At 40.9% G+C, this 12,691-nt stretch overlaps 1 protein-coding gene across 1 annotated transcript; it reads left to right on the top strand.

The window, feature by feature from the left end:
- The first annotated feature begins 11,385 nt into the window (after nucleotides 1-11,385).
- LOC147444574 (early nodulin-like protein 20) lies at nucleotides 11,386-12,402 on the top strand. Its single transcript, XM_086527891.1, has 2 exons — nucleotides 11,386-11,719; nucleotides 11,797-12,402. The coding sequence occupies exons 1-2, from the start codon at nucleotides 11,533-11,535 to the stop codon at nucleotides 12,258-12,260; spliced, it is 651 nt and encodes a 216-aa protein (XP_086384017.1). The 5' UTR covers nucleotides 11,386-11,532; the 3' UTR covers nucleotides 12,261-12,402.
- Nucleotides 12,403-12,691: the final 289 nt, after the last annotated feature.

The following is a 12,691-nucleotide window of genomic DNA, read 5'->3' as shown; positions in this document are numbered from 1 at the left end:
GCTAAGTTTTGAGGTGCATTGAGTATCCTGAGATATAGAGGCAATTGTTTGTGTGTCGGGTGTATTCCCTTTTCCCTTTTCCAACGTCTCTGCACACAATCAGCCAAAAAATACAAGGAACCTTTATGTTCAATGCTAAAATGTTTGAAAGCTTATTTTAAAGTTGTGTTATAAAAATCAGACAAGATGATCAAGCCAACCTTCTCACTAGTTGTCTCAATATCCATGATGTGATTTCTATCTTATATTCACCTGGGGGGAAGCACATTAGGGATGCAGTCACCAAGGAGCTTATGCAAAAATTGGCAAATGTGGCTAGTGAAGATGACATTCAACATGCTTGTGATGAGGCTGGGATCAACATCAAAGCCTACAAGGATATTTTCCAACTCCTAAAGGATGCCCTGCGAAAGCGTGGCATCATGGAGAACCTATTTTATGTTACTCATAAGGTCAAACTTGCAAAGAAGGCCACAAACCAAGATGTTTTCTCCCGCATTGGTGCATACCTACACATTGAGGAAACAATGTTAGCTTCATTTTATGCTTCATGCCACCACAGGCAAGGGAAAAAGGTAGGAAAAACTCCATAAGATCTTTAGAGAAGGGCTTCCATAATATTTTTGTGGAGCTCAGAAGGATTCAACACGCTATGCTTAGCTTCTTTGAATTACCTCAAGAAGGTGACACAAAATACTTCTTACTTTTGGTTGTATTCTTCTTATCATAGAATTTGAAGTCTAAAGTCTTGTCTCTACTTGTTTTGTAGTCCTTGACACAAAGGTCTCTTTTGTGTTGACGAGTGTCAAATAGTGAAAGGTTGAAAGTTAGAGAGGATAAGTGTCACTCTAATGAATGAAGCCCAATTGCAAACCAAGTGAAGGGATTCAATCGAGCCATCTTCCACCCCGTCTTTTAGTGTAAAATTAGAGAAAGCCATTTGGTGGTTGGGTGCTATTAAGGTGCCCAAAGAGACCAATAGAGTACTATCATGAGAGAACTCCATGGATTAGAGAAGTAATACACTCCCAACTTGGAGGTGAGAAGATGGAGGTTGAGGGTTTTGGTAGATTTTCTATAGAGTGGCACTTGGCAGAGACTTAAAGACCATAATGTGTTTACTTGGATTCAAACAAGGGGCTTCTTCACTCTATCCTGATCCATTTTTCACTCGAGGGTACAAGCCTAATAGACAAAAAGCACAAAAGAAATCTACCAAGGGCGGTTCAATGCTTCCATGGCAAGAGGATAGAGACAAAGCATTGGACAATTTTGATGTTGGAGATGAAGGAAGGGAATGGCCGAAACACAGGGGAGGCCCATGAGATCAACCAAAAAGTTTCAATGAGTGGACAAAAATCTAGACACTTGAAGAAAGCAACACAAGGGAACCCACGACAGTATGATACTCAAAACAACTCTAACCATAAGGCAGGTCACCTTTGGAAACTCTCAAAGGAATTATGTAAAGCTACTACTAACAATGAATCCAATGGCAAGCTTGCAAACATACCCAAGCAAGTTTGGACAAATTTTGATAGAATGGGCAAGCTTATGGGGTCTTGCCAACACAATAGAGGAGCAACGACAATCATGTCAAGAAGTGTTGGTGGATGTCACCAAGGTCTTTACCCTTGCTTGGGGTGAGAATAACATCACACATTACATGGTAAGCCATGCTATATGCTAAAATTATTAAAAGATACTGGTTTCATTTCATAATTTGCATCATTTTCTTGTGTGAACAACTTATCTTTGTTTATGGATGCAACATTTTTATTCACAAATATGGTTTTCTTGAGATTTTTACCACGGAAGGCATGGAGAAGCACCATTATCAAGCTAGGGGGGTGTACTTTAAAAATACTCAACATGGTGGTGGTATGGTATAATTTAATTTGGAAGAGATGTTTAGCTGGTACGTTCTTTTGCACAACATTTGCTCGTAAGCTCACCATGGAACATGCGCGACAATCTAAGATTTCAAGGAAAGTGCATAAATTGAGTCGTCAAGAGCACAACAACAAGTGGCAAATGTCACAACACCCCGCCAAGTATGCCGCATGGCACCAACATAGGGTCAGACAAAGGTCAAGGTGGATTTAGTGCCAGTAACTACATGCCAATGTAGGGTCTAATAAGAGTCAAGGTGGATTCAACGCTAATAACTACTCTTCTTTACATATTTTTTATTAAATTTTGGGAGCACCCATTTAAAAAATAATAGCTTTTAGAAAAAAACATATAGTGTGAAAGGGCCCTTCTAAGATGGGCCCTTTTAAAATGGGTCCTTATAAATATAAGATCCACTCACTTGTCACTTGGTTTTTCTCCATAGGTGAGCTCCCACCATACCTCATGGCGCGCACCAAAAAAACCACCAAAAAAGAACCCCTTGCTAACAAAAACACTCTCCAAGGTTGTGAGAAGCTAGTGTGTCTTAAAAACACAAGAAAACATCCGTCAACACTTGGCCGTTCTTGGCGCTCATCAAGACTTGGGCAAGGTAGGCGGGGAGAGGGATCATCGCGGGCCCATGGGTGACAGGCTGCACAAGAGAAGCAATCCTAACAACAACAAGCACATGCGGCACCAAGCCAAAGATTCAAGCAACACGCCAAAGGATGGTGGGAAGAAGAAGAGGAATCATCATCCTCAAGTGAAAGGGAAAAACCACCACATCAACAAGTACAAGCAGGGGGCTCTCAAGCTCGACTAGTGAATATAGATAGCAAGTCAGAGAGATAGTCCCCATGGCAGCATGCTGAGATCCCATGCACACATCGGGTGCCAGTGGGGCACGAAAGACACTATCTCATATGCAAGGATCTCTCCCTACATCACAAGATTGGGAGGCAGTGAGAGAGGAGGATGATCAAGAGACAGAGAAGGTAGAACCATCAGTAGGGAAGCATGTAAATTGCCAAAAATCAAAGTTTTTAAAGAATCCCAAGCATCGCCCACTAGCAAATGTGCAAGTGTCCCCAAGACAATCCTAGTGTCGTCGCAAAATTGCAAGGGCATTTGTAAAAATTTGACACTATCAGAAGACAACCGAGCTGCTCATTTCATGATCCCCCTTCGCTCACACAGTGAAGGAGATGCTCAAAGTTATGCCAAATCAATATAGAATGCAAGCAATGGTGCTCAAGGAAATTCAAGAAGCTCCGGTGGTCTACATCTTTTTTGTGCTAGAAAATACCAACCTCTATGCCATACATGCGAAGAGAGCGACTACACAACCAAAGGACATGAACCTTGCATGTCATTTGAGGCAAGACTTAGAGCACTAGCCGAAGTGAAACTCATATTTTTGTATTATCCACCCTAATTTTGTAACCAAACATTTTGATCATGATCAAAGGATTCAGAGTTTTGTATCTTCTCTGTCCATAATCAGTTAAGTTCTTTATCTTCTTAATGTTTTTAAGTTAAATGATGGATGTCTAATGTACAACCGTTGGGTCCACCAGTGTTAGAGGGGAAGGGGTGTATTAACACTTGAAATCAAGAAAAGTATGTGCTTTTTGAGTGTTCTCGGGTGCACACAAGCCCAAGAAATGCAAAAAAGGGGGGTGACCACAAGGGCCTACAGAACAGCCAAACAGGGGTCCTTGTGCACCCCAAGACACTGGAAAAGCACATACTTTTCTTGATTTCAAGTGTTCATGCACCTCGTCAACTTTGGCTCTAGCACTGCCAGGTAGGGTTAAAGTAATGCATGGACACCTAAATTTCAGGTAGATTTGAGCTTATCCAGTGTCCTCAGGTACACACAAGGCTAGGAAAAGCAAAAAGGGGGGTGAACATAAGTGCGCATAGAACAACCAAATAGGGGGGTCCTGTTTGGCTGTTGTATGCGCCTTTGTGGCCACCCTCGTTTTTGCTTGTCTTGGCCTTGTGTGCACCCCAGGACACTGGAAAAGCTCAAATCTAGTTGAAACTTAGGTGACCATGCATCCATTCTTTCCCTACCCCCTAAGTGCGGCACCAATTACAATGAGTAGTGTTTGGCAAAGCAAAAAAGACACCCCTTAGCAATTGACAACACTAAGTTCATGATTTTTAAACACTTTGAAACGTAAATGAAAAGAATGTACAAGATATATAGGCAACTGCATATATTTTAATAGTACTTTGAAAGAAGGATGTTACATCATTTATTTCAGGAGCCCATAATTTTCTTGGCCATTTCTTGCATTCTATCTTGCGCATAAGGAAAGTCCATGGCCAAGAGGGAGTGTGCTATTTCCTCAGGTTCAGTTGAGCCAAGATAAGAAGTGAAAGAGCTCAAGGGGTTGCAAAAGTGAAAAGTGAGAATGAGTTAGGAAGCCCCCACTTTTGTAATTGAGACAATTTTTTTTAAAAGGCACTTTTTTCAAAAAATAGCTCAAAAAATGCCTTTTTTAAATGTGATAGTAAAATCGTGCTATGAAAATGGACTGTCGCCTCATTGTGACACGTAGTTTTAAATAATACGTAAAAATGGTGCTGAAACAAATTGTACACAAGACCACTATTGTTGAATGAAAAATTATATTCAAAGTCCAAAATTTGTGAAAGCTAAGTAAATTGGTTACAAAGGGGATTTTTTCCAAAAATGTAAGAGTTTCAAAGCTATAACAACGATAGCGCATAGTTGCATCCATGCCCCAATGATCTTGGACCTTCATCCCCCCCCCCCCCCCCCCCCCCCCTCCCCCCCTCTTTCCAATCAGCAAACATTCAACGAAAAGTGAAGCAATGAATGTCAAACTTTGATGGACCAAAACTTTGGTGAATGGATCCCCACCTTGTGACCTTGGAGATGAAATTGAGCTCGTTGAAGGTCCTCAAAACCCATAATGGCTAAATATTCTTGCACGTTGTTGAGAGTCCAATGCTTCTTCACTTGGACACCTTCCAAAGCATCATTGGGCATTCTCATTATAATGCCAAAGCTTGCAATAGCTCCATCTACACATTGTATGGGAGTCCACACTCCAAGATTGCACATCCAATGATCATAGTGAAATCGTGTGTACAACAAGGTGTGGGATTTTAAATAGTGTACCCCAATACGTGATGCTCCAACCTTACAATGGTACCTGTCTCCATTGCTTGGTCTCCACAAAACCCCAATTCTCTTCTAAAAGCCTCCCTAGATTCTCATAATTCACATCTTTACATACAAGCATTGTGATTATCTCCGCAAGTGCAAAGTCTTTACAGATATGCACAAAACAATGAATAGGCAAACACCAACTCAAGTCCACAAACATTGGAGCTTTAGAGTATTTCAAGGAGTTTTGGACATCTATTACCATCTTTTTCTTGAAAGATGCTACCGACCATAAATCTGGTTGTGGTCACTCCATACTTTATAAGGAAGATACCTTGATGGGTTCAAGCTTCCCATAACCTTGTGTAGAAGTAGGTATAATACACGAGTGAAAATAGAAGAAAATTCTTCTTTGAACCAATTTGGTTGGGCAAAGGTGTGCAAAAATTTTAGCTCCAATATCCGCATGTATAGCATTGAACATGCCAGAGAGGCTATGAAGTGGTTGCTCCTCCACCAATGTAGATGGAAATATGACTGCAAAATCAAGCCAAAACATAATTATGAGGCCAAAAAAACATTCACTATGACTTCACACCCAGTTTTGTATTCTCAAAACATGTACTTACAATGTGTTGGGAATCGAGCTGGTTGTTGCAATTGCATGCTTGACATTGAGAAAACATGTTGCACAATGGCTACACTCCCCTTGTTCTTGCAATTATTTTAGCCAAGGAACTTTCCTTTCCAATGATGATCCAAGTTTGCACGATTTTGAACATGGTGAGGGCCAATAACATATGAGTTCATGTATACCCAAGCACCTTTGGTGAACTCCCGGGGCATCCACAAGGAAATATGTAAGATAGCATGTGCGGACAAAATAAGGGATTAATAATTAGGTACCTTTACAAAAAAATGTACTTACATACAGGGTTTTTTAATTGAGAAAGCAAAAATTTTCACACATAAGGTCTATTTTTTTACAAAATGCATACATAAGGGGTACATATAATACTTGAAAATATAAAGGTAAGGGATTATTTAAATACTTCTTGTTCACATGTGCTATATGAAATTTTTACATAGTGGACTCCCTAGGAGTGAACTCTTGTGGCATCCACTCACCATCTATACCTCTTGTGTTGTGGCATGCAACTGATGTGGCCTCATCCTTTAGCCACCTTTGCGGAGTAGAACTTGCCATGGGTGACTAAAGGAAATTAGGAGGAGAAGGAGGACCTTGCTTGTTACTACAATGCAGGTGGGAGAAAGAGAATGAGTTTGCTTGGTGCGCCAATGGGACGTGGTAGTGACACAGAGGGGGACGAGCCAATGAAGATAGGAGAAGGTGGATGACTCTTTCTTGGTGTGGCAATGGGAAGTAGGAGGGGAGGAGAGAGGAGCTTCCTTGTTGCTACAATAAAGATGACATTAGAGAGATAGTGTTGGAGTAGAGGGTGAGTGTGATGGTTTCAACCAAAGAGGGCTTGGCAAAGGGGTTCTAGAGAGAGAAAATCACTTTTTAGACATGGAATAGTTTTGGGAGGGATTTGGAGAGTAAAAAATGATGTTTAAAATTTTTTGAAAAATTTTGAATTTTACGGTTTTTGTGCATGTTTTGACAAAAAATGCGTTTTGGACCATAAAATAGGTTTAGGGGGGTTTTAAGAAGATAAAATTTGTTTTTTTTTTGAAAAAAATTAACATTTTCAACATTTTGGGGGCTTTTCAAAATGGGGCCAAAAAGGGTTCATATTTTTCCTAATGGGTGGACTAGCTAATTGAGACATAGTGGCACTACATGCGGGCTAGTGTGAAAGTGTAACAGAGAAATGGAGGCCTTGGAATGGGAATAGGTAATAAGATCGTTTCAAAAGTCTATAACTCACTAGTCCCCTTGGCTCTCTAAAGTAGGAAGCAGCTTGCTGAACTCGTCCAGGAGAGAAATTGCAAGAAAGATAAATAATAAAGGTCTACAATATTTGTCCCATTTCTGGGATGGCAAGAGTATACTTGGAAGGGAGTAGACCAAATGAAACCCAGTTCCACCTCAGCGGAACGGAAAGACTGTTGGTAAACAGACTTGTTGAAGGACTTGAGAGCTTATGTCTACCTGCTTGCGAGTTTGAGTTCGAGTGGAAAGCTTGGCGCCCAAGAGGATACATTTCCTTAACCTGCAAACCAAATATTTTTATCACCCTCTGATGTTTATAACTAATTGGTATTCCCCCCTTAACAAGTTGTGGGGAAAGTAATGGCCGAAATCAAGATGGGTGATGATAGCGAGCAACATATGGAGTCCACAATCATTAGGAAGAGGATGGGGTGTGGGAGGGCCTCTTTATTTTCCATGAGCTTATGGAGGTGATTAACATTTTGACAAATAGCATGTGTGCAAGAATGGTGGGTGTGTAAGAGATGTGTAAGAGTGGTCAAAGGAGACACTTTTTCCCCCAAAATAGAGGTGGAATTTTATGATTTTTGGCCTTCCATAACTCCCACATATGATCTTCAATTTGAGCGGAGATCATAGATCTGCAATCTACACCTCGAGCTCTTTCCATAGATATGCTACATGATATGGTTTTACCCGCTAGATTTTAAATTCCATTTTGGGGGAAAACTTTGAATTCAAATAAACTAGTTGTTTTTCCTATTTGAATTCAAAAGCTGTCCTTTGATTACTTTCTTAATACTAAAGCTTTGAATTTCTTAAACTGCCAAATAAAGATGACCTCCTAGACCCCATTCTCTTCCTAACGTGACGCATATAATGAAGATCTTTTTATGGAAAGTACTTTGGAGAGCCTTGCCATCAAGCGCCAGAGGTATTGGTTTAAATAGAATATTGGGTTGTAAAGATGCTAACAAGGACCTCCTTCACTTATTCAAAGAGTTCATGATAATCTATCGCCTGACAGGAAGTTATAGATGGGGTTCTTCAAGAATGATCTTTTCTAAGGAGGGAAGATGATGAAAAGACAAGTGTTTCTTATCTCTATACAATTGTTTGGATTTTGGTACTTTAAGCAAGTTTGGAAGCCCCAGGTATTTGAAAATGTCCTTGCAACAGCTAGCTTCACAGAGGTTATACAAGGAAGCAAGGAAGGGGTTGTTGCCATCGGTAAAAGGAAGAACTCTAACAAGTGGAATAGGACAATTGATGCCTTGATGACCAAATTGCATTAGCAAGTACATGGAATGTGGTTTTGTCTGGTACAATGTAGCTTCTTGACGTATTGGGAGATCTCTCAAGACTTGCCACGAGCTTGATGTTTCCTTGTATATATTTTTTGGTATTTTTAATATATACACTCACAATTGTGAGTTTATTTATAAAAAAATTACTTCCATTTTTTAATCCCCCTTGTATATGTAGTTCTATAAATCTTTGAAATATAAAAAATCCCCTCTAGGTGAACTCACATGCTACACTTATGGATTTTGAGGTGGACCCTCCTCAAGGATGAGATGTTTGGATACTACTTGAACGAGTTGTGCAATTTTCTTTGGAGACAAAGATGTGTAGTTGGCTACACAATTGAAAATTATGCAGGGAATGTCGACGATAAGTGTTCTATGCCATGCTTTGTCTTTATGTTTGCTAGTGGTGCACTTTCATGGCAATGTGTTTTGCAAAACTATTTGTCTTAGTCTACCGCGAAAGCTGAGCATGCTACACCATTGAATGCTTACAATAAGAAACTTTATGACTTACTTGTCTAGTGGGAAATAATGGATAAGAAGTTTTAATTTTGCATTGTGATAGCAAGAGTGCTATCGAGCTAGTAGGGAGCTGGTGTTTCACATGAAGACAAAGCACATTGATGTGAGGTATCACATCATTTGTGATGTGCTAGAGGACAAGCACATCCTTGGGGGGTCACTATATCCAAAACCTATACATTATGTGCATTCTAGGACTATTTATTAAGCCCTTGGTTGTGAATTTTTCACCAATAAAGAAAACCCTTTTCCTGTTCAATCTGCAAGGTTTTCTTCAAGATCATTTTCTCAACACCCTTTTATATATGAAAATGTGAGAAAGTATAGAATAAAATATTCCCTCCGGTTGAATTCACATGATAGACATTTTTTCTTTTTAGTGAATCCTTCGTCCAAGGGCTCATCAACCTTGTCAAAATTTGCACAGATTATAATGTGGGTAATCTACTAACCAAAGGTCTACCCTCCGAGAAGTTTACACATTGTTGAGTGCTTATTGGTAGTGGGTGGAGATTCATACTCTACGTATCTTATATATATGTTCATATGTTTCTTAAAATCACGTTGGACTTTAAGTGGGAGGTTGTTGGTGTATAACTGGCCATTGTACCGAGATTTGATATGGTTAGCTAGTGTAGACTCCTTATTAATCTTACTAATTAATTCTTCCATTAAGTGGGAGGTTATTGGATAAAGAGCCATTGTGCCTAACATGGTTAGTTGTAGACTCATTACTGATCTCACTAACCTCACTAATTATTCCATTACTCTTATCTCTACACAAGTGAATAAAAACCATGAAGCCTAGCTAGAGTGGTTGCATAAGTGAAGGCTTGTTCTGCCAATTTCATGTTTCTCTCTCTCTCTCTCTCCCCAAGGATCAAACTTAGAGAATGTAGGTTGAGGACGAAGCGACCTCCTCAGTTTTCAAGGAAAAAAAATTTAATATTCTCCTACAAGGAGACAATATTTGTTTGTTTGTGTGTGTGTGTTGTGAGGGCACTGATGTGGTGAGGATTCGATTGCTTGTTGCTAGTAGACACGAGAATGTGGACAAAGAGTAGCTGGAAGTTGTGTCTTGCGTAGAGGACGTTGGCAAAAATAAAGGCTTGGAGGGTGAGAGTCAACAGGTGGAGGTTACACACGAAATTGTATTTTTGCTCGCGATAAAGCTAGCGAGTACTTATCGAACTGCACCTTTTTACTGCAAATGCACGCGCGTATGATGTATCATTTAAGCCCTCAACCACCCAAAATGCCTAATGAGAGCTCATGTTATAGGTGTACCAATTTCAACGTCTCTAATATGGCTCCTTTACCGTATGTTGCTTTATCTTGGGATGTTGCTTTATCTTGGGATCAACCTGCAAAAGATTGTTGAACCCCTAAATAGTTACACCTTAACTATATTATTATTATTGTGGTCATAAAATGGCATACTAGAGTGTGAGTAGAGATCTTTTAAAAATGAAACTAGCAAGGAATAGCTTCTTGTAGCGGCACGAGCATTCCCTCACGTACAATACATTGAGCATCCGTGAGCGTTATTAGGGTCGTCTGGCTATATTCGAACCCATGATCTGCATCATGGAGGACGAATGCTCAACCAGCCAAGCTAGCTCCTTTGGACAAAGTGAAAATAGGTTTAAATATAGAAAGATCACATTGCATCATTCAAGCTATATTGGTTCCTTTTGCAATACTTAGAATCTCAACAGATTCCTTCATCGAGTTCTCTTGTTGCAGTGCATGGAGACTAATTAAATGTGCCATCTAAGGCTAAAAACGGAACTCGGGTAACCTCAATACATGTACAATATGTCTGCGCTAGCCATTCCACCACCTCTTGAGCCCTCGGTGGCACAATTCTCCATTTGTCCTCTTTCTTGTTGCTTCCTTTTCAAAACAAAGGTATCTATGAAGATTCTATCCAATTTACTTCAATCCACAATTGTTGCTACATACCTAGTGGCTCCCATACTTTTGGGCTCTAAGCATCCCTTGAAATGGAATTATTCTCTCTTGATGGGCGTAGAAGGCATCATGAGATTAAGACTTCTTAGTTTAATTGAAAAGCTACAAAAGCAACCGAGATACATGAGCTAGACTGAGGTGTGATAAGAGAGCGTAATTCGCTGTGCTGTGGGGTTTGGCATTTCAATTGGGAGCGCACCTTCAAGCTGTCTGTGTGTGTGTGTGTGTGTGTGTGTGTGTGTGTGTGTGAGAGAGAGAGAGAGAGAGAGAGAGAGGTGAAATATAGAGGGTGGTATAAAAGTACGAGGTGAGGAAAGGTGAATAGAGGGGAAAGCACACAAAACCTTACAAGAAAAGAGGAAAGGTGACACTCAAAAAATTAGGGAACTGAATTGGTGTAGTGTGCGAAATGGGTACCGAGTTCAAATCCTAGGAATCCTGTACTTTGACAAGAGGAGTCAGGACCGAGCTGGTACGTGAGGTGTGTTTGGGGAAAGGAATAATGAGTCACGAGGAGGAGAAGGTCGGTAACCAACCTTGCGCGAAGGGGCCATCATGCAGGTGACCACCCCTTCTTGTACAAATATGAGCTTACGTGGCATCAAACTGACTTCTACTTCACATATTCTGTTACTTTTGTGATAAGCACTGATCAGCAGGCCGTTTTTGACTCTCTCTCTGAGTCTCTCTCTCTCTCTCTCTCTCTCTCTCTCTCGCAAAGCCTGGTTTCGATCTGCCTTGCTATATTGTCTCTCACACACACATTGCTCCCCTTACGTTCCTTTCATATGGAGCTTCAGCTTCGCCTCATCTGGTCTTTTGCCTTTGTACTGCTTTTCTTGCCTGCCTTGGTGGTGGGAGACGATCATATAGTTGGAGCCAACCATGGGTGGCAAGTGCCTGCAGAGGCCGGCGTGGATCTGAACTATTCAACGTGGGCGACCAATGAGACGTTCTACCTGGGGGACTTCATCTGTATGTGGGCGCAAATCTCTCTCTCTCTCTCTTTTCTTGATGGGCAACTCATATACTCTGTTGTAATGAAAATGCAGCCTTTCATTACCAGAAGGGGCTGCACACGGTGTACGAAGTGAACAGGAGCGTGTATGAGAGCTGCGATTTCGGCAATGGCGGCAGCCCGAGTGCAGAGGAGTTGTGGGGAGGTGGGGTCGCGGCCACCATAGATAAGACGAGTGTGATACACAACTGGTCGACGAAGGGCGGACGTAGCATCGTGCCGCTGAACGAGAGCCGCGTTTACTACTTTGCATGCGGCGTGGGGCAGCATTGCCTGCAAGGTATGAAGGTGGCGGTGTCTGTGCTTCCCACCACGTCCTCCAATTCCCCGCTTTCAGCCCAACAACAATCTTCTAATTATTACCCCCACTCCTCTTCCTCCCCGGCCCTTCAGTACTGCCCCCTTTCTCCCTTGATCTATCTCTGTCTCGTCCTATGCATGCATGTATTATCGGGCAACACCTTTGCGAATTGTGCACAATTTCCTCTCTTGTATTAGCCCAAAGGGGGAGGTCACGAGGTTCTATGTAAGATAGGGACGGCAAACATTTTGAGGGAGACTCGTGGTGTATTAGTAGTCCCAACACCCACTCTTGCTTGGTTGGCCTTGTTGTAGCAATTTAGGTTTTCAAAATACACGAGCATGTTATGACTTTTTACTTAACAAAAGATATATCTATGTATGATGCTAAAATCCAAATGTAAGAGTGTTTTATTAAAATCAAATACTCAAGTTTTTGTAAAGCACGCATGTAATTTGTTTATCAATGATAGAGCACCGACATTATGATAAATGTGTTCCCTTGAATAAATGCCTTTGAGGAACTACGAGGAAAAGAACACAAGTTAAACTTTTCATGTAACTTGCATAATTTCTTAAATGTTTTAAAAAATGTAGATAGTACATAAGGTGAGCGAGTGCCATACAGA

Source organism: Adiantum capillus-veneris, chromosome 13 (assembly GCF_014529385.1).
Source record: "Adiantum capillus-veneris isolate H3 chromosome 13, ASM1452938v2, whole genome shotgun sequence".
Classification (NCBI taxonomy): domain Eukaryota; kingdom Viridiplantae; phylum Streptophyta; class Polypodiopsida; order Polypodiales; family Pteridaceae; genus Adiantum; species Adiantum capillus-veneris.
This window is presented reverse-complemented; position numbering and strand designations above follow the sequence as displayed.

What these genes read in the sequence shown, in the direction of transcription:
- LOC147444574 (XM_086527891.1), top strand. Translation starts at nt 11,533, where the DNA reads ATGGAGCTTCAGCTTCGCCTCATCTGGTCTTTTGCCTTTGTACTGCTT. An exon ending in CTACCTGGGGGACTTCATCT is followed by an intron (nt 11,720 to 11,796) that starts GTATGTGGGCGC and finishes ATGAAAATGCAG; the next exon opens with CCTTTCATTACCAGAAGGGG.